The following is a 25720-nucleotide window of genomic DNA, read 5'->3' on the forward strand; positions in this document are numbered from 1 at the left end:
AATTCAAAATTCCACCCCTTGGCAGAAAGTAAAAGGATCAAGGCTACATTTCAGATGATGATGAATGGTCAGGAGGTTCCCAGTGAGACTGCTCTGAGCTCTTGATTTAATTCCAGGATGTCCACCAATTGCCTGGATTAACAAGAGCTTATCTCAGGTTTCATGGTCTGGATGGAACCCAATGCAAATTGGTCATCAGATGTTAAAGATTTTGAGGAGGGAGTGTGGGGGAGGATATGGAAGAGGAACGAATGAGGGGGGTGGAATTGGGAACCCATGCCACTTGAGGAAAGACATGACTAAAGTATTGCACTTTGTCTCCAGTACTGTCCATAGTGACTCATTCCTTGATGAGAAAAGGGAATGAGTAAGAGCATGTTCCTGGTGCACTTTTAACCAGTTATTACCAGGACTCGGAAGATGGAGAAAGAATGAAAGGTCTGATCTCCAGCGAGCCTGCTGTGGGCCTTGTGTTTCCAGGTAGAGTGTGAAAGATGCTTCCTTGTTATTGCCTCATCACAAGCTTCTGTGTACCATTACTGAAATGACAAAACAGCAGAGCGAGAGGTGCATGTTCAACAGCAGAGCTGGATATGCTCGGGAATGAATTGATGAGGGAGAAGTAAGAGAGAGAAGCGAGAGAGTAAGAGAGAAGAGACAGAGAAAGATATCCTAAACCATGCCAGTTCATCTTGTTGAATAGCCAATCACAGCAACACCGTGGCGGCTCATCAAAGACATCCAATGAAATGGGAGTTTCACCACCATAAGACATAATGAATAGAGAGGGGCAGATGAGATAAGATATATTCACAGATAAAAAAAATTTCAACAAGGAAATGATTTATGGCAACTCTGGCATTTAATATTCATATGTTAAATTGTGGCATTTCATATTTGTATTTTACCCATCCAAGAATGTAGGAATTTCACTTGTAAAGCAAATCGTTGATGTACTCCGATATTTGCTGAGCAACAATTCCCACCTGCAGGCTAGTTGAAACGCACCATGCACATTGCACTTCAGGAGTAATAGAAAACATTTTTGAGATGGTTTACTCGATAGAGACATAAAATATGAGAAAAGTTATTGCTGGGAGCAAAATTCGCTCAGGTGATGGATGAGAAAGGGATCATTCTTTTATATGGCCTGACTTTGATAAAGGTTGGTCAAACAAAACCATGAAAAAGAAAAGTTTATTTATATCAACAATAAATAACTTAATAAAGCAGGAAGTGCTACAACATTGAACATCACCGCTGATCGAAACATCCTTCTACAGTGATTTACTTTTATTACTCATTTACTCTTTCACTCACGACAAGCTTGGAACAACATTTTGGATTTACGGAGCAACCAAACATCTCTGGACAGTTAACAAATGCTTAATAACAGACGTTATGTTTGGTGGAGGTTTAACGGTCCATGAATCTTGCAGTGGAAAAGCCATAATGCCATCAACAACATTTACAACACACATTATCTGTAAGCAAAAGCTCATTGCTTGGAATGGTATATTATTATTATTATTTGATAATGGCACACATTATCAAATCTCCTCCATCATACAGCCATTATGCCAGCTCTGCAGAACATCAAGAGACGTTACGTGGCGCATCAGTGTTCCTGGGCTCTCTCTTCATTTCTACTTCCCTGAGCTGTGCCGCGTGAGCCAAATAAAGATTGTGAAGCAGAAGGTGGCTCTGACCCACCAATGTGTCTGCCGAGCCATGCTTGCACTTCTGGACCACTCCCGGATTTTCCCAAATCCTGTCCTGGTACGATTCCCAACCCAGATCCATGTCCATTTCCAGAACTTAACCCGGTTCCCGATTCCATTGATGAGGTCAACCCTGATCCCATTGTCAAACCTATTCCAGTCCCTGGCCCTAATTCTGATTTGAGGTCTGACTTATTTTCTGGCATGAAGACAGATCCCAGCCCTGAGACCATTGCTGGAAAGCTCGCTGACCCCAAATTAGACCCAGTATCTGACCTCAGCCCAGAGCTTTTCCCTGAGCCCAATTGCAAATTTCCACTTTCACCAGGCAATGAATGAACTCCCGTTCCCATTTGTGACCCCAACCCTGAAGAAGGAGCACCAACTGAACCCAATCTCGGCCCTGGACCAAATGGCAATCTCATTCCATGCCCCAAATCTTTTCGTTCCCCGCAATCTACTTTGGTCCCTTGCCCTTGATCAAGGCCTATCATGGCCACAGGGTTGTCATTCAATATGGCGCTATCACTTCCATGTTTAGAGAGCTCATTTGTGTTTTCTGGTTGTTTGAATGGTGCTCCAGTCCATAATGACGGCTTTTCTGCAAGAGTGCTGCCGACATTTGGCACTTGTCCAGGCACTCCTGTGTTTCCTGTGCTACCAGATGTAAGGGGTGATAATGGAACTCCATTTGATGAAGTAAAGGCGGGCATACATGGTGGTGCATCAGGTTTAATTATCGGCTGATGTGTAGGCATTGGATGCAAAGCAGTGGTTATGGGCTGTGGTATAGCAGGTTCATGCTTCATTGATCCCCCACTTCCCTGTTCCTGTATCTTACCAGCCTCTTGTTTTCCAATAGCTTCATGTCCATCTCTCATCCCTTTTATTTTGACTTTATCTGTACTCTCATGGCCTGGAACATCTCCTGGTTTGTCGACGGAAGAAACCTTTGCACCCTGTTTACCCTGCTGTACTCCTGTTATACCTTTTTCTTTCTCTTCATTGTTCTTAACCCCAAACCACCCAACTTTTCCTCCTGCATTCAACACTCTTTGTGGACTCTTAACCTTCACTGAAGGCTTTAAGCTTTCTGAAGCAAGTTTCAGTCCAACACCGCTTTCACACACAGGGGTGTTTGGCTTGTTGCCATTTTCCCCAGCCAGGCCGGCCTTTGCTCGGCCCCTGATTGCCTTCACGGGATTCTCAGATGTTTTTGTGTCATCTCGTGGACTATGAGGTTCCTGTGATCTTCTTTTCTGGTCGTCATGTCGTCCCACCTTTTCAGTGATGTTTGTGTCTGGTAGGCCCCCTGTCATATTCGCACCTTTGCTGCTGCTTTCCTTTCGCTCTCTCTGCAGAATATTGTTTTTCCATACGTTAATGAGAGTGAAAGCAACACATCGGGCATACAAGGGTGATTCAAATTTGACCTCAACACAACTTTATTGGCTAAATTGATGCAAGGCTCATTGAGGGGTTTGTAAATGAATCACATGCAGGATGAGGACATCAGGATATGACAATTTAGTTTTATATGATTATAAGTACATTCGTCGACAATAGACAAACATACAGGATATTGGATTTGAACCTGGGTAGATTCAGTTGGGATCGCTCACATGCCAATCCTCAAAATCCAAAGTAATGTTTGTTTATAAAATGTAAAGTATTAAAGTAAGTAGAATAATCCTTTTTGAGCGAATTTAGTTTTTGTCTGAATTAATCAGGAAGTGCTACAACATTGAACTCGGAATTGGGAGGTTGTAAACTAGAGGTTTAGCCGTACTGTCTTTGTCGATAAAGTAAATGTGTGGGAACTAAATACACTGAATGACACAAGCTATGTGATCGACCAGTTTTGTGTTTTCTCAAATTCGGCAAACAAGAACGTGGCTGGCAGCGTCTGTCTGCCATTAGTGTGAGAGACTCTCTGGCAAATCATTTGCAAAGTAAACACATGCTTTTTAAAAAAAGGCTGAGAGGTCATCGACGTAAATCAGTAACGGTGATGGAAATCAATACCTGTAAATGCGCATTTCCCGCTTTTGTACTCGAGTTTATGATCAAGACGGTGTCAAGCACGGTAACAAAGAGGGTGGAACAGGGAATAATTATGAATTACTAGCAGGGTACCTGGTGTTTCCCGGTCATGTTCTAATCCTGCTGGCATTTTTGAAGAAATCAATTTTTTTTTTGGAGATGCCAAAAACACTCCCCTACCTCCACCCAATTAGGCAAATTTATATTTAATATAATAATATGATCACACACACACACATACACTAATCGGGGATAATTTAATATTACCTTTCACATAGCCACAAAGGCTCAGGCAACATTTGAATGAATGAATGATCGTTTTAAGGCCATTTTCCCCGCTAGGGCAGGGGTTGGCCTTGCGGGTCCCATGACAATCATGGTTCCCTGTTTGATGCAATGTTTTTATGACCGGATGCCCTTCCTGACGCCAACCCTTAGTCACCTCCTACGAAGCGCAGGGAAACGGTGTACCTATTCTAAATCGGGGTACACACCAGGATCATTCATCCCAGCAAGCATGGTACTCAATTTGCGGACCTCGGAAGGATGACAGGCTGAGTCAACCCCCCTGGCGTTAATTCAGCGATGACCGGGATTCGAACTCAGGATCCTAGGATCCCAAGCCGGCACCCTAACCGCTTAGCCAACACCAGGCTTGCTCAAGAAACATGGAACAATTTTTTAAAAATCCAAAAACATAGATTTTTTGTATTATAAATATATATATCTTTTTTTTAGTGCTGTTAACTCCTCAGAAATCAATGATGAACCTCTGAAAGTTTGACGAAGATCTGTTCAGGCATCTCTGAGAAAAATGGCGACGCACACACAGACAAATGACTCTCTTACCGTATAGATCTGGAAACCAAAACATCAAGCCAGTTGAAATATACAGGTGATTGCCTTCTAAGGACGCAAATGATTGGCTGTCGAGGCTGTACATGAGCTTAGTTAGAAACAAAGGTCCAGGTCAAATTTGAACCACAATCATATAGCAAGACATACTGGTAAAAACAATACAATATCTGGGGTGACATCATGGAAATGTCTGGGAAATATGGCAGGTTTTCAAATCAAAATACACGAGATTCTCGATTTATTATTTTATTGGATGTGCTGCTGACATCAGGCACCACTGACATGTATATGGTGCAACAACGATTTTGTTCGACTTACAGATATCAAATGTATTGATTTTGAAGCCATAATCAATTAAAACTGGCGTGCAAATCTCACCTTTGTGCCGTGGCGTGGAACAGGTGGCCGGCCGCCGCTGGGCGCTCGCTGGGCGCTTGGCCCGTGCTTGGTGGCTTCATGCTTGGATGACCGAAACTGCCGCTTCTTCATTGGCGTTTCAGAGAACACATCAGAAACGGGACGGATCTCGCTCCTGTTCATTCAAAGATGCGAGACAAGCAGAATGGGAATGTTCAGTCAGTTTCTATAAACGGATGACAATCCATTAGCCCTCGAGTTGACTCGTCTTCTGTGGTTCAAACCGAACACAGGTGTAAAATCGATTTTTATCAGTTTCTGTGCTTCAGGTAACACCGAATTACACACGGTCAATTAGCTAAAAATATGAGTTCAAGTAATAAATAAAAAAAACCCTGTAAAATTGAGGGAATCGTTGCTACGAAAGCAGATCGCACATCTTCAGCGAATGTAGCTTTAAAAAGAAAAGCAATTTTAGACATAGATAAATGTGAGTGAGGTGGGCCATTCATACGGCAGATGACCTCAAGTGTTTTCTGAACAAACTTAGGGAAAGATCGCCATCTGGTGGAAGTGTTTAGATTACAGATTAATCTCGATTAGAGTAAAGAAATATAGAAGCGAGAAAAATCGTTGCTTGGAAACATTCATGCTTGTTGATCACATGACAAGTCAACTTTCAGCAAATCTTCAGCAATTCAGAGGATTAAGAGTTTCCGTGCCATTTGAGTTGGGCAATCCAGCGAACCACGGTGGAGTTTACATCATTTGGGTTTGTATAGCAATTGTTTTCAAATTTGAGGCAAATTTGGGATATTTGGCATCGGAAAGAGTTTTCTGTCAATCAGCTCACCTGCCACTTGGAATGTCATCGGTAACTCGTTTCACCCTCATTTCTCAGTTAAACTATTGTGAGGAACATTGGGCAATGTTATGCTTGAGTAGTTTTTTTACTGACTTGATTAAGGTGGGCTTGCTCCTCCTGCCCCCTCAATCTCACCTTGCTGCCAAACCTCATGCCTCTCCAAGTTGCACACGTTCTGCCAGACACTCTTACGTTGTTTACCCTCCCCAAATCTAAACTCACCACTCACCTCCATTCTTTCCTGGCCCTTTTCTCGCCTGTGGAACTGTCCTAATGACTCCATTGTCTCAATCTCTTCCCTACGATATTTCAAATCTACTGCTTACAGTCACCCTGTGGCCCCTCCCAATTCCACTACTGAGCTTCACTACACCTGCTGAGACCACGTTCGCACCCTTCTGCAAGTATTCTCCTTGTGCTTTGGAGCATCCATCCATTGATTCTCACTGTTTTTGCTTCGTCCCTGCCATTCTGCTTATAACTGTACATTCGGCTTATAACTGTGCAATATTGTGTTATGCTTATAAAATTGTCAAACAATGCTCAATGGCAATTTAGTAAGTGCAAAGTGATATAACTGTTCGGGTTAGTGCACTTAAAGAAAATAAGAAAGTAAAATGAGTTTAACAACGTATTGATTTAGTCAAAAAAATTGATTGTGTAAACTTACCATGGATGATATAAAGATAATTGTAGGCTTAGGAACGAGGTACAGGCTGTCCGCAAAGTGTTGTTACGGTTTAAAAAATTTACGACAACCAAACCAAAAGAGATACAATGAAGATCAGGGAATAACCAAACCTAATCAATTACCCCAGGTGGCTAGGATTATAAATAAATTGACTCCTCTCATGCTAGTCTAGCCGAAGAATAAAGCTGCATAAAGCAATCTACACAAGGTAAGCCCTTCGCTGTTTCAAACTCTACCCAAGTTCCTCTACAGCTGCAAAACATTCACAAGTAGTACTGTGGTTCAATATGTTGGAACGTCTCGATCTGAGTGAAGCGATGATTCGAGCGAAGAGACGACCTTGAGGGAGCTTACATAAAGTGTGTCCAATCGGTGAGCTATCAGGTGGCATACTGTATCCTAGCGCCGTAGACTACTGAGATTAACAGGTGCGTAATTGCTTCCTTGAAAGGAACTAGAAAGAGATGTCTACCTTGATTACCTTTTATGGAACTACTAATCTGTATTCTCGTGTTGTAGGAATGGTATGAGAAATAGTTCAATAAAGCCTCATTTCTTGCGAGAGGTCTGAGTTTGATTCCACAACAATTTATTGAACGATTTCTACCATAGGAGTAACAACGGCTTGAACACGAGAAGGTCTTCCTCCAATGGGGAAACAAATCCATGTCCTCTATTATAAACACCACTGGAGGCATAGTGAAGCAATTCGATTAATGAACAGTATTAACTAATTAAATTGATATATGTGGGAAATTACCTGAACTTTGGAAAATTACCAATGGCCTGAACCCTTTCGTGTGCAGGCCGTTGGTGCTCCTATGGTTGGCAGTGAGTGCCCCGGAAGCATTGACGGAAAGAGAGTGACAATCAAATGTGTGGGAAAATTGCATGCTCATTCAGGGTTACCCAGATGGCAGAGTACTGGTATGGTTTTCCAGAGGACCTGGGATCGATCATTCATGGTCTGGGCATCACCATGGACCGCAAGCAGGCCTCTCATTAAATTGTATGATTACTGTACAAATATTGGACGATGGTTAGGTTCATCTCGTCCTTGGTTACTCACATGGGAAGATCCCACCTTTCCACCCACGCCTTTTGCCTGGAGGGGCAGGGGGCAGAAAGTGCCTTATTATGGGGACCCCCAAAAAAGTGTGCCGACATTGCGGAGCTCACAGAGTGTAACAACAACAAACAACAACAGGCATTTTAAGGCCATTTTCCCTGCCAGAGCGGGGGTTAGCCTTGCGGGCCCCATGACAATCTTCTTCATTTTGCCCTATTTTCTACATCTCCCCTTGTTAACCCCCTTGCCCGCATTACTTCTTGCACCACCTTTAGCCAAGTCTTTCTCGGTCTTCCCCGTCCTCTACGTCCTTCTACATTCATTTCCATCACTCTTCTCACCCAGGCACTTTCATCCTTCCTCAACACATGACCAAACCATCTCAACCTGTTTCTCTTCACAGCATCCATCACAGGCTCTATTCCCATCATCTTTCGCAATTCATCATTTGTCTTCCTCTCCCTCAACGATACTCTGCACATCCGCCGATCCATTCGCATTTCCACCCTTTTCACCTTCGTTGCTGCTACATTCATGACCCATGTCTCGCTCGCATAAATCATAACACTTCTCACACATGCAGCAGACACCTTGTCCCTTCAGCTGTGGCTCGTACAGAGCGATAAAGTTATTAGACCATGGAATGAAGGTATTGGAAAGGGTGTTGGAGAAAATGATAAGGAAGAAAGTGAAGATCGATGAAATGCAGTTTGGATTTATGCCAGGAAGAGGAATGACAGACGCGCTTTTTATTGTAAGGCAGTTGCAGGAGAAGTACATGGAGAAGAGGAAGAAGTTGTTTCTTGGGTTTTTTGATGTGGAGCAAGCTTTTGATAGGGTTCCACGCAAAGTAATGACATGGGCATTGAGGAAGTTAGGAGTGGTGGAATGGTTGATCAGGGTAGTGATGGCAATGTACGAGAGAGCGCGCACTGCTGTAAGGACGAAGGACAGGAACAGTGGTGAGTTTGAGGTGAGCATCATGGTTGTCAACAACACTCCCCTCCTCGTCAGCATGCCACTCAGTACCCAAAACTTCTTCTATGCACATCTCACTCGAGCAACCGTTGCCGAGTCTGATCCACCTTCTCCATTCAGCATGTCTCCCAGGTAGAAAAATGTTTTCACACATTCCAGCTTCACGCCGTCTCCAAGATCCAACTCAACATTTCCTCCATCTGCAGTTCCCTTTGTGCACACCTTGCACTTGAACGTAGCTGCCACACTGGTTAATGACCCTCTCAGACCACTACATTTTTGATGAACCCACTCAGCGCACATTGTACATTGAATCGACTTCACTCCGACACCCTTCCTGCACACAGCACACGGCCACTTCCCAGTTCTTTCCACCTCAACACATGCTTTACCACTTGCCATCACCTTCGTCTTTCCGATATTCACCTTCAGACCTTTTGCCTCCATACATTCCTTCCACTTGTTCATCTTCTCCTTCAGTCCATCCATTCACTCCGCAATCAACACCAGATAATCTGCAGACAACAACTCCCACGGTAAGCCCTCCTTTACGTTCCGAGCCAGCACCTCCATCACAGCTACAAATAGTAGTGGACTTAGTACCGACCCCTGAAGCACTCCCACCTTCACCTTAAATTCACCACTGTTCCCGTCCTTCGTCCTTACAGCTGTGCACTCTCTCCTGTACATTGCCATCACTACTCTGATCAACCATTCCTCCACTCCTAACTTCCTCAATGCCCATGTCACTACTTCACGTGGAACCCTATCAAATGCTTTTTTCAGGTCAACAAACACAAGAAACAACTTCTTCCTCTTCTAAATTCTTCCTCTCCTGCAACTGCCTTACAATAAAAAGCACGTCTGTCATTCCTCTTCCTGGCATAAATCCAAACTGCATTTCGTCGATCTTCCTTTTCTTCCTTATCTTTTTCTCAAACACCCTTTCCAATACCTTCATTCCATGCTCTAATAACCTTTCGCTCTGTACAAGCCACAGTCCAGAGGGTCACCTTTCTCCTTGTATAGAGGGACGAGGGTACTCAGTTCCCAATCCACTGTAATGCTGCCTTCTTTCACCACCAGATAACAGATATCTGTCATTCTCTTCACATCCCAACTTCCCGCTGCCTTAAACATATCTCCCACAACTCCCGTCAGCCCTCCCGCTTTTCTACTCTTCATTGCTTTTATCGCTTCCTCAACTCTTCGATAATTCGCAGTAAGAGGCTTCTAAAATGCATCATATCCTATGACTGCCAATAATTTTGTTCTCACAAGTCTTTAGGAGGCAGACCTAGAAAATTCCTCAAAATAATTCGCTGATTGCAATTTTCCTGTTTCAGTCCATTTCTGCTGTGATAAGACACCACACATATCCTGGCAGTGGATGACACTACCTGACAAGCCTAGAGCTGCACTCGATCTACATAAAATGCACTAGGATAGCGATAGTTTATTGATATGATTGATAATTTTCGGTATTGCAATTAATTAAAAAATATCTTATCGCCCATGGGTACTATCTATATTTTGGGACCATTTGGTGTGCAACAGCTGACTTGTGCAGTTCCGTTTTGATCGCAAATTTTGTGATCAATGTTTAATTCCTGTGCTGCTTTTTTGTTCGATTTGAAGACTGAATTTCTTCTTCAATTTACAACTTGCTGTTTATCTCCAGATATTATTCAGCCTCTGTTCCCCCTCGAACTAACCGGGCCTGAGGCAGCCATGCACAAATCATTCCATACAGTGGCAGGTCATTAATCAACCGCATGAACATCATTGTCGTTAATCAAATTTTTTAATGACCTAATTAGGCGAGGAATGATCATCTCCATATTGACACTACATGTGAACAGTGCTGGATCAATAGAGGAGAAGACAAGCATGAACAGATTGGAAAGGAACGTCAACAAGGGATTTATTTACAAGGCACAGGTGTAATCATGAAAATGGAGAGAGGGAACTCAAGGGCTTTAATGTTTGTGGGAGACGAAGGTGCACACAAGTGGAACAATGGGGGAAGGTGAATCAAAATGTACAAACGGTCGCTGTCATGAAGCGTGCAGCGAGATTTATAATCAGAAAAGAAAATGGCTGAGAGCAAAAGCCTTAACCTATGCCTTATTTATTACTATTAAACACAGTACAGGTCACCCAGCAGACATTCACGGAGGGGGAAATAGAACATTAGAGGTGGAGACCGTGTGGGGATCACAGCATCCCACTTAACCGATGGAAACCGTCGTGTTTCCGCAACCCAAAGCTAAGGGAGGGGGTAAAGAGGGGAGAAAATACTGGGGTGGATAAGGTGGATTGAGTGTAGCGGTGTGGTGTGCGCTGTTAATGCAATGTGACGTTACAAGAGAAAAGGTGAAAGTGCGACTATGTTCACAAGAGAAAAATAAAAGAAAGCTGAGAAAAGAGTGTGTACGGACAGCCTACTGTGTGAGAATCTACGAGATGTCTACATGTGGCTTGGTTCGGCCCGAAATGGTTCACTGCTCTGCCATCCCAAGGTTACCAGCTCGAATCACAAACACGACAGCTACCGCTTGAGCTCCGATCATCCACATACGTGCAGGCAGGCAGGCAGTCAGGCAGTCAGCGGAGAGAGAGCTGCAGGCGGGGGAGAGAGCGAGAGCGAGAGCCTTCACCCGCCACGCTTTTATAATCCCCTGGTGAGACTGGAGCCAGGCAGCGGTTCGAGAAAGTTATTGGGTGGAATCCCAAGGGTGTATTTGGATTGGCTCACTGCCGCCTTGCCCTTGCCCTACCAGCCTTCCGTAGCCGGATCTCGTCACAAGTCACTTCTGCTCTGCTCAATGGGAAGGAGCTCATCTCAATTAACATTGGGTCGCTCCCCGGCCATTTTACAAGCACGGGGTGATCCCTGGTATCTCTTCTTGGCTCGCAGGGGGTGAAGCAGGGGGGTGAACGTTTATACACCTGCAGGTCGCTAACATGTGCCTGTCAGTTGTGATGTGTAACAAAGTCCGGTGCTGGCCGTCACTTCCAGTGACTCGTACTTCCTGCAGCAAACACTGCTCGATGGATGAGGTGAGGATGATGGAGGCAGAAAGTGAGCAAGTCTGTGTGGTGGAGGCAGAGTTTGTGGCGAGCGAGTTGTGGTGATTTTGGGATCGTGGAATGATGATCTGTGTGTACAATGAACTTAATGCATGGAACCTTAACGTGAAAATAAAGCCAGGTGGAAATAAAAATGCGTATGAATTAGTGTTAAATGTGTGTCTTCATGGGTCAAGTGAGAAGATTATTGGCAATAAAAGAAAGGGTCATTTGATTATGGTGCGATATTTTGTTGCGATATGTAAATTAGCACGCGTACAGTGCGTGCCCACGGCACGCAATTCAAATCAGATTTTGGGTGTGACATGCCGTTGAAAGCGCACACAAAGCTCGTATGGAATTTACAATTAACCCCGAGGAAATTGGGGAGAAAGCTCTCAATCCTTGCTCCAACGCATTGTGACAAATTAACCCACTAGACAAAGGGAAGGAACTATTGTAGTCTCATACCACGGAAATAACGACACAAAGGGACCTGTATGGTGGTTGCCATTGCCTCTGAGTGGTTTCCCAAAACTGCAACAATATATACTATATACAGTGCATTCAGAAAGTATTCAGACCCCTTCACTTTTTTCACATTTTGTTACGTTACACCCTTATGCTGAAATCGTTTAAATTCATTTTTTCCCTCATCAATCTACACCGAATACCCCAAAATAACAAAGAGAACACAGGATTTTAGAAAGTTTTGCAAATTTATTAAAAAGAAAAAACTGAAATATCACATTGACATAAGTATTCAGACCCTTAACTCAGTACTTAGTTGAAGCACCTTCGGCAGCGATTACAGCTTCGAATCTTCTTGGGTATGATGCTTTGCACACCTGGATTTGGGGAATTTCTGACATTCTTCTCTGCAGATCCTCTCAAGCTCTGTCAGGTTGGATGGGGACCGTCGGTGGACAGCCATTTTCAGGTCTCTCCAGAGATGTACGATTGGATTCAAGTCAGGGCTCTGGCTGAGCCACTCAAGGACCTTCACAGAGTTGTCCCTAAGCCACTCCTGCGTTGTCTTGGATGTGTGCTTAGGGTCATTGTCCTGTTGGAAGGTGAACTTCGGCCCAGTCTGAGGTCCTGGGCGCTCTGTTTCAGGTTTTCATTAAGGATATCTCTGTACTTTGCCTTGACCAGTCCCACATTGTTCCCTCAACCTTGACCAGTCCCACAGTCTCTGCTGCTGAAAAACACCCCCACAGCATGATGCTGCCACCACCATGCTTCACCGTTGGGATGGTATTGGGCAGGTGATGAGCGGTGCCTGGTTTCCTCCAGACATGACGCTTGGAATTGAGGCCAAACAGTTCAATCTTGGTTTCATCAGACCACAGAATCTTGTTTCTCACAGTCTGAGTCCTTTAGGTGCTTTTTTGCAAACTCCAGGCGGGCTTTCATGTGTCTTTCACTGAGGAGAGGCTTCCGTCTGGCCACTCTGCCATAAAGCCCAGATCGGTGTAAGTGTTGCAGTGATGGTTGTCCTTCTGGAAGTTTCTCCCATCTTCACACAGGATCTCTGGAGCTCAGCCAGAGTGACCATCGGGTTCTTGGTCACCTCGCTTCCCAATGCCCTTCTCCCCCGATTGCTCAGTTTGGCCGGGCGGCCAGCTCCAGGAAGAGTCCTGGTTGTTCCAAACTTCTTCCATTTAAGAATTATGGAGGCCACTGTGCTCTTGGGAACCTTCAGTGCAGCAGAAATTTTTTGTAGGCTTTGCTAGATCTGTGCCTTGACACAATCCTGTCTCTGAGCACTGCAGGCAGTTCCTTCGACCTCATGGCTTGCTTTTTGATCTGATATGCATTGTCAGCTGTGAGACCTTATATAGACAGGTGTGTGCCTTTCCAAATCATGTCCAATCAATTGAATTTACCACAGGAGGACTCCAATGAAGGTGTAGAAACATCTCAAAGATGATCAAGAGAAATGGGAGGCACCTGAGCTAAATTTCAAGTGTCATAGCAAAGGGTCTGAATACGTATGTCAATGTAATATTTCAGTTTTTCTTTTTAATAAATTTGAAAAACTTTCTAAAATCCTGTTTTCTCTTTGTCATTATGGGGTATTGAGTGTAGATTGATGAGGGAAAAAATGAATTTAAACGATTTCAGCATAAGGCTGCAACATAACAAAATGTGAAAAAAGTGAAGGGGTCTGAATACTTTCTGAATGCACTGTATATATACATATATATATATATATATATATATATATATATATATATATATATATAGATATATATATATATATAGATATATATATATATATATATATATATATATATATATATATATATATATATATATATATATATATATATATATATATATATATATATATATATGTATACAGTCACGTGAAAAAGTAAGTACACCCCATGTAAAGTTTTGACTTTTTGAACATATTTCAACATACAGCTATTTGATCTTCATTTCAACAATATTGATAGATAAAGGTAATATAATATAACAAATATCATGAAACATTTACATTTTGTAGTCCATTGTATAATTTATATAAACATAAATGCAAATTTCGCATGTGGAAAAAGTAAGTACATCCCTATATTTATCACTACTTCAAATACCTAAAATTTGAATCAGGTGCACCAGCTCAGGTGCAAATGATAAGAACATCATTAGAGAGGATCTTGGAGGAACCTGTCTTATTTAAACCTCAGACATTTAGTTTGGTTTGCTCTTTGTTGTTGAAGTGTGCGGCGTCACTATGCCGAGATCAAAAGAGCTCTCTGAGGCCTTCAGAAAGAAGGTCATAGATGCCTACGAGTCTGTGAAGGGATTTAAAAAGACCTCCAAACAATTTGAAATCAATCATTCGACTGTCCGGAAGATCATCTACAAGTGGAGAAGATTCCAAACAACTGCCAACTTGTTCAGGCCAGGCCGCCCCAGAAAGTTCAGCCCGAGAGCAGACCGCAAGATGCTGAAAGAAGTCTCTAAGAACCCCAGAATGTCATCACGGGACCTACAGGTAGCTCTTGCGACTGTTGATTTCAAAGTGCACGAGTCTACCATTAGAAAGAGGCTGCACAAATTTGATCTACATGGGACGTGTGCCAGGTGGAAACCGTTGCTGTCCAGAAAGAATATCAGGGCAAGACTAAAGTTTGCCAATGAACACCTAGGCAAAGACCAGCTCTTCTGGAACAATGTGCTTTGGACACATGAGTCAAAGGTAGAGCTATTTGGCCACAGTACCAGAAGACATGTTTGGCAAAAACCAAAGACAGCATTTGACCACAAGAACTTGATACCAACTGTAAAGCACGGTGGTGGAAATATTATGGTTTGGGGCAGCTTTGCTGCATCGGGGCCTGGGCAGCTCAACATCATATAATCCACTATTAATTCTACATTGTACCAGAGGGTGCTTTAGGATAATGTGAGGCCATTTGTCGGAAAGTTGAAGCTCAACCGAAGGTGGACCTTGCAACATGACAATGACCCAAAACATACCAGTAAATCCACCAAGGAATGGCTGAAAAGAAAGAAATGGAGGGTTCTGGAATGGCCAAGTCAAAGCCCAGATCTAAATCCCATCGAGATGTTGTGGGGGGATTTGAAACGAGCTGTGCATGCAAGAAACCCCTCAAACATCGCACAGCTGAAAGAATTCTGCATATGGAGTGGGCAAAAATTTCTCCCTGTCGATGTCAGAGACTGGTCGACAGTTATAAGAAACGCCTACTTGAGGTTGTTTCTGCCAAAGGGGGCAATACCACCTATTAGAGCCAAGGGTGTACTTACTTTTTCCGTATGTGAAATTTGCATTTATGTTTATTTAAATTATACAATGGACTCCAAAATGTAAATGTTTCATGATATTTGTTATATTATATCACCTTTATCTATCAATATTGTTGAAATGAAGATCAAATAGCTGTATTTTGAAATATGTTGAAAAAGTCAAAACTTTACATGGGGTGTACTTACTTTTTCATGTGACTGTATATTGTCACGTGACTACCTTGTGTGGTGAACACTGTATGGTAGCACGGATGACCAAACGAGCTGTTACTCTGAGGCGTTCATCAAATGTCAGAGAATATGCGTGGGGAAACAAGAAGGAGGGGGAGAAACCGGAGCGCTTACCTTCACGGTCGCACCGGCAGTCTCCAAACCCTGCAATAAATAACTCAAACGAAACGGGATTAAAATGTACAAAAATAAACAGGTTTATCTATCTATCTATAATTCCAGTAATCTCTGTGTGTATGTGTGTGTGTTTGTCTGTGACCGCTGTTTCTCGACAACCACGGGTCCGATATACTTGAAACTTGCCAGGTATATTGCTGGGGACCCGAGGATGTGCCTTTTCGAGGTTTGAAATTAATCGGACAAGTGGTTCCCAAGGTATGGTCACCGTACTCGCAAGCCGTTCGCTTTGGCTTTGCGAATGGACCAAACCATTTCATGTAAATAGAGGGGGGGGGGTTCTACCGTACTCGCAAGCCGTTCGCTTTGGCTTTGCGAATGGACCAAACCATTTCATGTAAATAGAGGGGGGGGGGGGGTTCTGTGGTCGTTACTGCCACATGGTTTCAAAGTTTTTTTTTGTTGTTGTTGTTTGCACGCATGTTTTTTTGCACCCACGTACGGGCACGCCCTAGTTAAAGAAAATGCCGGTAACAAAGGAATGCACAAATAAATGCACGATAAACTAAATTCCTAACTTGAGGGACCCTCCACACCAGAGCCAAACACGGACAAAGGGAAATATAATGATGTAAAAATAAAAGGTGTAATTTTATTGCACTTAGCTCAACTCAATCGGTGTGTCTCGCCAAGAATCGTCAAAATAGTCTCAGGCCTTCGCGGTAAAATGTGCTCGCTCTTCCGCACAGCGCGTGGGCAGTAAAAAAAAGCAGGCCTCGCGGTGTGTCGTGCTCACTCCAGGCCTCACGCGCGAATCGAATGGGCTGTGTCTGTCTACTCACAGTTCCTGCTTGGAAACCCGCAGTTCCCAGTCCATGGCTCTTCCTCCTCATGACCACCAGCAAGATGTCGGCACATGGCCGCTCGCGATGAGATCCCTTGAGCTCGAGAGCAAAATGCCACCGTTCGTACGAGGTTCAGCGCGAGAATGCGCAAGAGCGAATCACGACCGTTCACTATCGCCTTTGGTAGGACAAGGCACACGAGAGCGATAAAAGTCGGTTAGAGCGAGAAGCCAAGGAGAAGGGAAGAGAACGTCCGCTCTAGCGAGAAGCCAAGAAGAAGACAAGGGATGAAGAGAGAAAATGTCTGCCAGCACGTTTCTTTATCGTCCAGGCTCTGACGTCATCTGGGGTGTCCCGCCAATCAGCGAGTCACCCTCCACCAGTCCTCCCTGCAATCAAAACCCCACCCAATCACGGCTCCTCGGGGCGTGGCCTCAGCCTGCCCAAACTGTGCGCTTCCCAAGTCAGGGTTGTCAGCGGTAGGGCTTAATGCATGACTTCCAGTTAGCTTTTTAATTGGCGAGTTTAAATACGGTCGATTGCGTGGCTAGTGTCTATGGTGTGGTGCCAAAAGAAACATAGGAAATAAATTACAGAGGTAACGACGTACAAGGGATACATTACCCATAATGCCTGAGCTAATTAATGTACCACACTCCTCATAATGGGGACGAAGTACACCTTAATCCGAACACACGGTCTACTGGATCCCTACTTATAGTACGTCGAGGTGGTTCTTCTTCACGACAGTCGGAGCACACTAATCTATACAAATCTACCTGGACTAAAGTATCCCCACCCCCACAAATGTAACTATATATATATATATATATATATATATATATATATATATATATATATATATATATATATATATATATATATTGTTGCAGGTCTGCCGCCGGCCTTCTCCCCTTATCAAGGGGGGATTAATCCCCTTGTCTTTACTGACCTGGCGTGACCCGGGACCTATTACGTCCCTTCTGGACAGCGGTAAATAGGGTTTCGGGACCAAATTCGCTGTTACCTAAGTACTAGCGCTGCCCTGAAGCAAGGAAATAAGCCTCGCACGAATCACGTGTGTTGGTGATATACCGGCGGTTGCGTACAGGTGATCCGCACCGTTATAGATGGTGGAACCCAATTCAAGCGGTTCTATTCGTACCACGCTTAGCCAATGGAGAAATCACGGGAACGATCGAATCAGAAGGAAGAACAGAATTTATTTACACTATACAAGGATTGGTAGAAGGAAAGGGACACAGAGCAGCCTTAGACAGTCTTACTTAATACCCCTGGACAAACGGGCCCATCTCACACACACTCACACGGGGATTGCAGATGAGCAGGATGACGTTCTCCAGTGCGTCCAGGGATGGATCTTGTGCATCTCTCTCTGGTCCCCGGCACATCCCGTAGAGATGGAGGCAGGAGAAGGCAGGAGCTCGTAGCGTGTCTCCTGAACAATCGGGTTATCTCGGGACGCATGGTAGAGGGAGGACTTTGGCACGACTGGCGGTTATTCACTCGCGGTTATGGTCGCGTTCACTCGCGTGGCTGAAATGCGCTATCTTCATTACCGGCGCGTCTGGCTGCGCCCGCGTACATGTACGGCCAACACCTCTTCCTCTCTCTCCCCTGGCGCACACGTTCTATTGTGAGGGTCAAAGTTAAACAACGGCGAGTGATGCAAATTCTCTGGCACAGTCCTTCTCCTCAAGTCCTATCGCGCCACTGGTGCCAGTACTCCTTTACAACGTGCTTATCCTCTGCAAGTCCTGCTTGTAAGTCCTCTTATCAAGCTCCCTCTCTGCAAGTCCTTTCGAGGGCTTTTCGTATGGGCTTATATAGACCCGCCCCGCGAACCTTCTGGAACTCACCAGACTCTCTTCACCACGCCCTCTCACGCCAATTCCGCTCGAGCTCTGATTGGCTGGTGGCTTTTACCGTCCCCCCACGCCGCTCACCCCGACCCCCGCTCCCCTCCTTCACCTTCTGAGGCCTACCTCGTGGTACTCGACTAGTGGATAGCCAAATGGGGCACGGTATGGATTGCGCCCATAGAGGTAGAATGGAGGTTGGAGCAAAATGATTGGGGGGCCTATTCTCCTGTCTTTACACAACGCAGGTACTAAGAGGGGAAATGGCCTATTCTTACACATACTAAGACATAACTATACTACAAATGGGCCTATATGTTGCTCCTGTGACTAACTACAGGGGGCAAACCTTTAACCTTTAATGACTTCAATGTGCCAATCTCAAAACCGCAGCACTGCCCCCCTCCCTCGTCAGACTCGTCCCCGAGTCGAACCCACACAGGTGTGAACGACCGGTTTTGAGAAAGACTTGGGACTAGTTTTTAATTATGTGTGACACTTAAATGTGGTTCCCCTCTAACATTTAATCTAACCCCCTGTATGTGACAGTTTTACAACACGAGATATGTCCCACCTACTGCGTTGTGTCACTAACTCTAACGGACTCACACCCACAGCTAACCGAATTGCGGAATTATTTTGAAACTAAACATAAAGCCGGTGGGTAGCATCTTATTTACAACACTAAACCTAATTATTTACATTTCTATAACCCAGGACCTGTTTTTTTGTGGAAAGAAGATTGGAGGGGAGAAAAAGCACAGCAATGCACCAATACACATTACACATTTCAATGCACAGTTCAAAAAGTTCACCATCTGCTGCTGGGCTGCTGCATCTTGCGTCTTCCTGCTTCGTCTTCGGTGTGCCATAAAAACTTACAAGTCTTCTTTCCTGGCACACCAGAATAAAATGTACAGAAACCGTGTTCGTTCTTATTGCCAGCAGGGCCAATCTTATGGTCCACCTGCGTGACATTGATGGCACTTAAAACCAGTGGTCCGAAGATGAAAGGCAAGTTTGCAGCAAATGACTGCTCAGCAAAGTGTACAGCCACAAAATGTGTGGTCCAGGTGTAATGTTCGGCAAAGTGTCTGTGCATGTGCAGCAAAGTTATAATAAGAGTACGGCAGCAAAGTACCGCGCCGTTCTTCTGCATGGGTGTAGCAACGTGCAGCAGGCATGCTGCACAGGTGTAGCTAGGTGCAGCTGCACATGTGTAGCAAAGTGCCACTGCACCGCTCAAAGTTGATGCACACTCCTCCTCCAAAGTGGGTCCATGGGTGGGGAGGAAAGACAAAGCACAGTTAGCAGAGGAAAGGGTGCAAGGGTACACCAAAACACAAGGTAATGCAACATGAGGAGCACGGGAGAACGAGCAGAGCAAGCTCGTCCCGAACCATTCGCAACCCCCCATGTCAGCTTACACTACCCTTGCCCCTCCCTGTATTTACAAATTACAAATCTGTCTCTACGTCTTGTCTCCCATATCCCCCTCTAATTCCAAATTCGTCGTCCAATCCCTCCAAAGAAGGAAGAGATGGAACCAACACACTGTCTCATCACGTCGAGATGCATCTTACACTCTCAAATAGTTCACAAAACCTGGTGTGGAGTTCCGTCTCCCTTGGTGAGTGGATGTGGATGGTGCAAACAGATTCCTCATCCTAACTATACTCTAATAACATAAACTCAGTTACACTACCCGGGGTCTTGCCCTGCCAATTCAATTGGCCATCGTTACACTATGTGGTTCTAAAAACCAATTCCCATTGACCACCTGGTGCCTTCCAAATTTGGGTCTCACTCCCCAATTTTTCATTCTGTGCCCTTGCACAATTTTGGGGCTGGGTCATGTGGCTCCACTAGCAGGTCCAACTACCTGTGCACCTCCGCCACTGAAGTCGCCACCCGAGCTTACCTTGCTCTTGCGACTACCTAACTGGGGAAGGCCCCTCCTGGCTCTCTCACCCCCTGATGCCCTCCCTGGCATTGGGCTACCCGGGTCCTTCTCCTGGATCCTCGGGCCCCACTGAACACTACTCTGACTGGCTCCCAGAGCCTACCTGCGGCCTCACCTGGCCGACAAACTACCAGTGGCGGAGTGCCCCAATAACCAGATGCACCAACAAAGCCCACACGCCCAGCCATTCACTGACTCATGCACCCATCCAAGCACTTCTGGCTACTTCCTGCACCACAGATGTCAATATCCAACAATTTACCTAAGCCCTCTACCTGACTTTAAACTACCCTCCCCGGGTATACATGAAGGGGTCCATCTCCCCCCATTCACTCCTTCGCACCATGCATTCCACACCTTTTACTTCACACCAAGCATTCCACACCATTTATTCCACACACCAAGTTCTCTTGCACACCTCTTGTGCTCTTACACCTTTTCTCCACTTGCACCCCATGCAAGTCAATTCACTCAACACAATTCCACTTGTCCTCAATACACCACTCATACACCACCTCTGGTTATCCCCAACTAATTCTTCATTTGCCCCTCAATTCTCAAGCTCAATACACACAGTGATTCCCATTCAATTCCTCATTTGCTCAAGCTCATCCACACACACAATTTCTCCACACTACTACACACACACAGCATCATCTAACTAACTACTTCCCCGAATACACGTGCTTTCCCGTCTTCCCTTACACTAAGCACTCCCTCGTCATTATCATCCTTCTAATCTCTCTACGTCCCCTCTACATGTACCAATGTCGCTACTTAAATCTTGTGTCTCCTACTGTCATTTACTAAGTCCCGAACAATTAACCTAGCCCGCCCTCGGCTAGTTTACACTGCCACCCCATAATCTACTGCTCATGTGCTCCAAGTGAGGAATGGCGAACCTGTAGTGGTTACCGCTGGATGTACATAATCGCCTTGCACCGGCCAGAACACGGCCAGACGCGCCTCTCCCGGGCATGCCCGGACTCACTGTTCCCGGGCACGCCCGAACCTCCCGGGCACGCCCGGTTTCGTCTTTCCCGGGCATGCCCGCTCTCGCCTTTCCAGGGCTCGCCCAGAGCGTCCGGGCATGCCCGCTATCGCCTTTCCAGGGCTCGCCCAGAGCGTCCGGGCATGCCCGCTATCGCCTTTCCAGTGCTCGCCCAGAGCGCCCGGGCACGCCCAGCCTCGACTTGCCAGGCCGCAGCCAAACACGCCCGGGCAGGTCCAGACTCGCCTTTCCAAGGCTCGCCCTTGATACCCGGGCATGCCCGGTATAGCTTTTGCCGGGCAAACTTCCCGACATAAATGTGTATATATATTGTTGCCCGAAAAACGGGCTTGTCAGAATACCTGAGCTGTTTTGTTTCAATAAAGCAACTCGGACGAATTCCGTCTTTGGTCGCGTCAATTCTTTCGACTCGCGTTGGAGCGCAGTTCCTTCATTGGTGACCTACCGACATGGATACGGCAGTGACGCTTAAACTGCCTACCTTCTGGGAGGCTCACGCGGCTGTTTGGTTCGCCCAGGCGGACTCCCAGTTCGCCCTGCGAGGCATCACCGCGGACGACACCCGCTTCCACCATGTTGTGGCGGCGCTCGGTTCCGCCACCGCAGCCCGCGCCTTGAGCCTCCTCCAGCACCCGCCGGCTGCTGACAAATACGACGCGCTGAAGACGCTCCTCCTCGGCGCTTTCGCCCTCTCACCGGCAGCACGCACACGGCGCCTGCTTGACCTGCCCGAGCTCGGCGACACGCGCCCGTCCGAGCGCATGGACTATATGCTCTCGTTGCTCGGCGAGCACTCTCCGGCATTCCTGTTCCGGGAGCTGTTCGTCCGTCAGCTACCTCACCCGGTACGCCTCGCCCTGGCTGGCACGTTGATCACGGATTCCCGCGCCCTCGCCAGGGAAGCCGATAAGATCTCCTCGGCGGGCCAGCACATCGGCGCGGTTACCTGGAGCCCGCCGCCGTCCGAGGCGACGCCCACGACGCCCGAGCGCCCTGCACGGTTGGAGGCCGAACTGCCGGTGCAACTGGCGGCCGCCACGCCGCACCGCCCACTTCTGACACGACGGCCGGGGCCTCCACCTGACCGGGCGTGGTGTTATTACCACGCCAGGTTCGGACACAAGGCTCGGACGTGCCGGCCCCCGTGCACTTTCGGCAGGTCGGGAAACAGCCGGGCCGGCGTTCATTCCCAGCCATGAGCGCCGGCCACTCGGGCAACTTGCTGTTTATTCGGGACAAAGCGTCTGGACGGCGTTTCCTGTGCGACACCGGCGCCCAACTGAGCGTCATACCTGCCTCCGAGCAGGACAGGCTGGACGCAGTTTGCGGCCCCTCTTTGGTCGCTGCTAATGGCTCGGCCATACGCACTTTCGGCCCACGCGTCGTCACCCTCTGCTTCGGCAGCCAGCGCTTTCAATGGACTTTTGTTACCGCCAGCGTCCCCGTGGCTTTGCTGGGCGCCGACTTCCTCTGCGCGCACGGGCTGCTGGTCGACGTCAAACGACGTCGCCTTGTCCACGCCGAGACCTTCAGCTCCCTGGCGTGCACAATGAGCAGCTCCGCGCCGACCGAACTGGCGTGCGCCCTCCCGGCAACGAACGAGTTCGCTCGCCTGCTCGTGGAATTCCCGGCCCTCATGCGGCCGACGTTTTCGGCCGTCGCGGTGCGGCACGGGATCGAGCACCACATACCCACTACGGGCCCGCCGGTCTACGCCAGGGCCCGCCGCCCCGACCCAGCCAAGCTCGCCGTGGCAAAGGCCGAATTCGACGCGTTGGAGCACCTCGGCATCGTGCGGCGCTCCGATAGCGCGTGGGCCTCGCCACTGCACATCGTGCCAAAGCCGGGGGGGTGGATGGCGCCCGTGTGGCGACTACCGCCGTCTCAATGACGCTACCACCCCCGACAGGTACCCGATCCCGCATATTCAGGACTTTTCCGCCCGTTTGGCGGGACGGGTCATATTTTCGAAAATTGACCTGATACGGGGCTACCACCAGGTACCTGTCCGGGCGGCCGACGTCCCGAAGACGGCCGTCATCACGCCGTTCGGCCTGTTCGAATATTTACGGATGCCGTTTGGCCTCAAGAACGCGGCCCAGGCGTTCCAGCGCTTGATGGACGGCGTGCTGCGCGACCTGCCGTTTCTTTTCGTCTATCTGGACGACATCCTCGTCGCCAGCACGTCCCGCGCCGAGCACCTCCTCCACCTCCGAACACTGTTCGGTCGCCTCAGCGAGCACGGCTTAATTGTCAACCCGGTCAAATGCCACTTCGGCGCGACGACCGTTGACTTTTTGGGCCACCGCATCACCAAGACCGGGGCCGTGCCGCTGCCGACCAAGGTCGAGGCCATCACCACGTTCCCGCGTCCCCGTTCCATCAAGGCCCTCCAAGAGTTCCTCGGCATGGTGAATTTTTATCACCGATTCGTGCCCCGTGCTGCTCAGCTCATGCGGCCCCTTTACGAGGCCCTCCGGGGCAAGCCGGCCAAGCATGACATTGTTTGGTCCGCGGCCATGGACGCGGCTTTCGCCAGTGCCAAACGGGCCCTCGCCGACGCAACGCTGCTGGCTCACCCGGTGCTCAACGCGCCCATTGCCCTCACTACGGACTCCTCCAACTACGCGGTGGGCGCCGTCCATGAGCAATGGGTGGACGGGGTTTGGCAGCCACTCGCTTTTTTCAGCCGGCAACTCCGGCCGAACGAGTTAAACTACAGCACGTTCGACCGCGAGCTGCTCGGGCTATTCCTGGCCGTTCGCCATTTCCGACACCTCCTGGAGGGCCGCCCGTTCACGGCTTTCGTCGACCACAAGCCGTTGGTCTACGCAATGGCTAAGGTCACGGAGCCGTGGTCGGCCCGCCAGCAGCGCCACCTCTCCGCCGTGTCGGAGTTCACCACGGACATCCAGCACATCGCCGGCAAAGACAACGCCGTGGCCGACTGCCTTTCGCGGGCCAGCGCGAACGCGGTCCACCTCGGCGTGGACTTCACGCTCATGGCGGCCGACCAGACCACCGACGACTCGGTGCAGGCACTCCGCGTGGCGGACACGGGCCTCCGCCTGGCCGACATCCCCTTCGCGGGCACCGTCCTGCTCTGCGACGTCTCCCAGGGCCAGCCTCGCCCCATCGTGCCCGTTTCCTGGCAGCGCCGCATCTTCGCCTCCATCCACGGCCTTTCTCACCCGGGCCGGAAAACTTCTCAGAAGCTGGTGTCGGCGCGTTTCGTCTGGCACGGCCTTCGACGAAACATCCGCGACTGGGCCAACGCCTGCACGGCCTGCCAGCGAGCCAAGGTCCACCGCCACACCCAGGCCCCGCTGGCACCTTTCGCCGTGCCTGAACGGCGTTTCGACCACGTCCACGTGGACCTGGTGGGTCCCCTGCCCCCCTCGCGGGGGTTCACCCACCTGCTCACCATGGTGGACAGGACCACCAGGTGGCCGGAGGCCGTGCCCCTCACCTCCACCACCACCGCCGACGTGGCGCAGGCGTTCATCGCCACCTGGGTCGCGCGCTTCGGCGCACCAGCGGACATCTCGTCCGACCGCGGCCCACAGTTCACATCTGAGATTTGGGGCGCGGTTGCCCGTTTGTTGGGGGTCACGCTGCACCGCACCACGGCCTACCACCCCCAAGCCAATGGGTTGTGCGAGCGGTTTCACCGCTCCATGAAGGCCGCACTCATGGCCGGCCTTCAGGACGACGGTTGGGCCGACCGGCTGCCGTGGGTCCTTTTGGGCCTTCGCACGGCCCCCAAGGAAGACCTCCAGGCGTCCGCCGCCGAGCTCGTCTACGGCCAGCCACTCCGCGTCCCGGGCGAATTCGTGCCTGACGCTGCCAGTCCCTGGTCCGCCGCTCGCCAGCGCTCGGACCTCCAGGAGGCCGCCCGACGATTTGCCCCCGTGCCGACGTCCCGCCACGGTGGCCCCCAGTCCTACGTCCCCCCGGCGCTTCGCACAGCGGAGTACGTCTTTGTGCGTCATGACGCGCACCGGGGGCCACTCCGGCCGCCGTACGACGGGCCCTTCCGGGTCCTGCGACGGGGCGACAAGTCTTTCATCGTCGACTTCGGCGGCCGGCCGGACCGGATTTCTGTGGACCGCCTCAAACCGGCGCACATGGACGTCGACCGACCACCACGGTTGGCCCTTCCTCCGCGGCGAGGCCGCCCCCCGTCCACAGTTCCCCCCGCTCGACCACCCACCACCACGTCAGACCCCTCCCCA

The 25720-nt window shown here is 48.3% G+C and overlaps 1 protein-coding gene across 1 annotated transcript in view; it reads right to left on the reverse strand.

Moving 5' to 3' along the window:
* Positions 1 to 841: 841 nt before the first annotated feature.
* LOC137432884 (uncharacterized) overlaps positions 842 to 25720 on the reverse strand; it is a 35675-nt gene continuing 10796 nt past the window's right edge. Inside the window, exons 2-3 of the mRNA XM_068125177.2 lie at positions 5001 to 5154; positions 842 to 3076 (exon numbers count right to left, since the gene is read on the reverse strand). Of these exons, the coding sequence (XP_067981278.2) occupies positions 1619 to 3076; positions 5001 to 5154 (1612 nt within the window). The 3' untranslated portion in view covers positions 842 to 1618. The remainder of the gene's footprint in view (positions 3077 to 5000; positions 5155 to 25720) is intronic.

Source organism: Myxine glutinosa, chromosome 8 (assembly GCF_964187855.1).
Source record: "Myxine glutinosa chromosome 8, kmMyxGlut1.1, whole genome shotgun sequence".
Lineage (NCBI taxonomy): Eukaryota > Metazoa > Chordata > Myxini > Myxiniformes > Myxinidae > Myxine > Myxine glutinosa.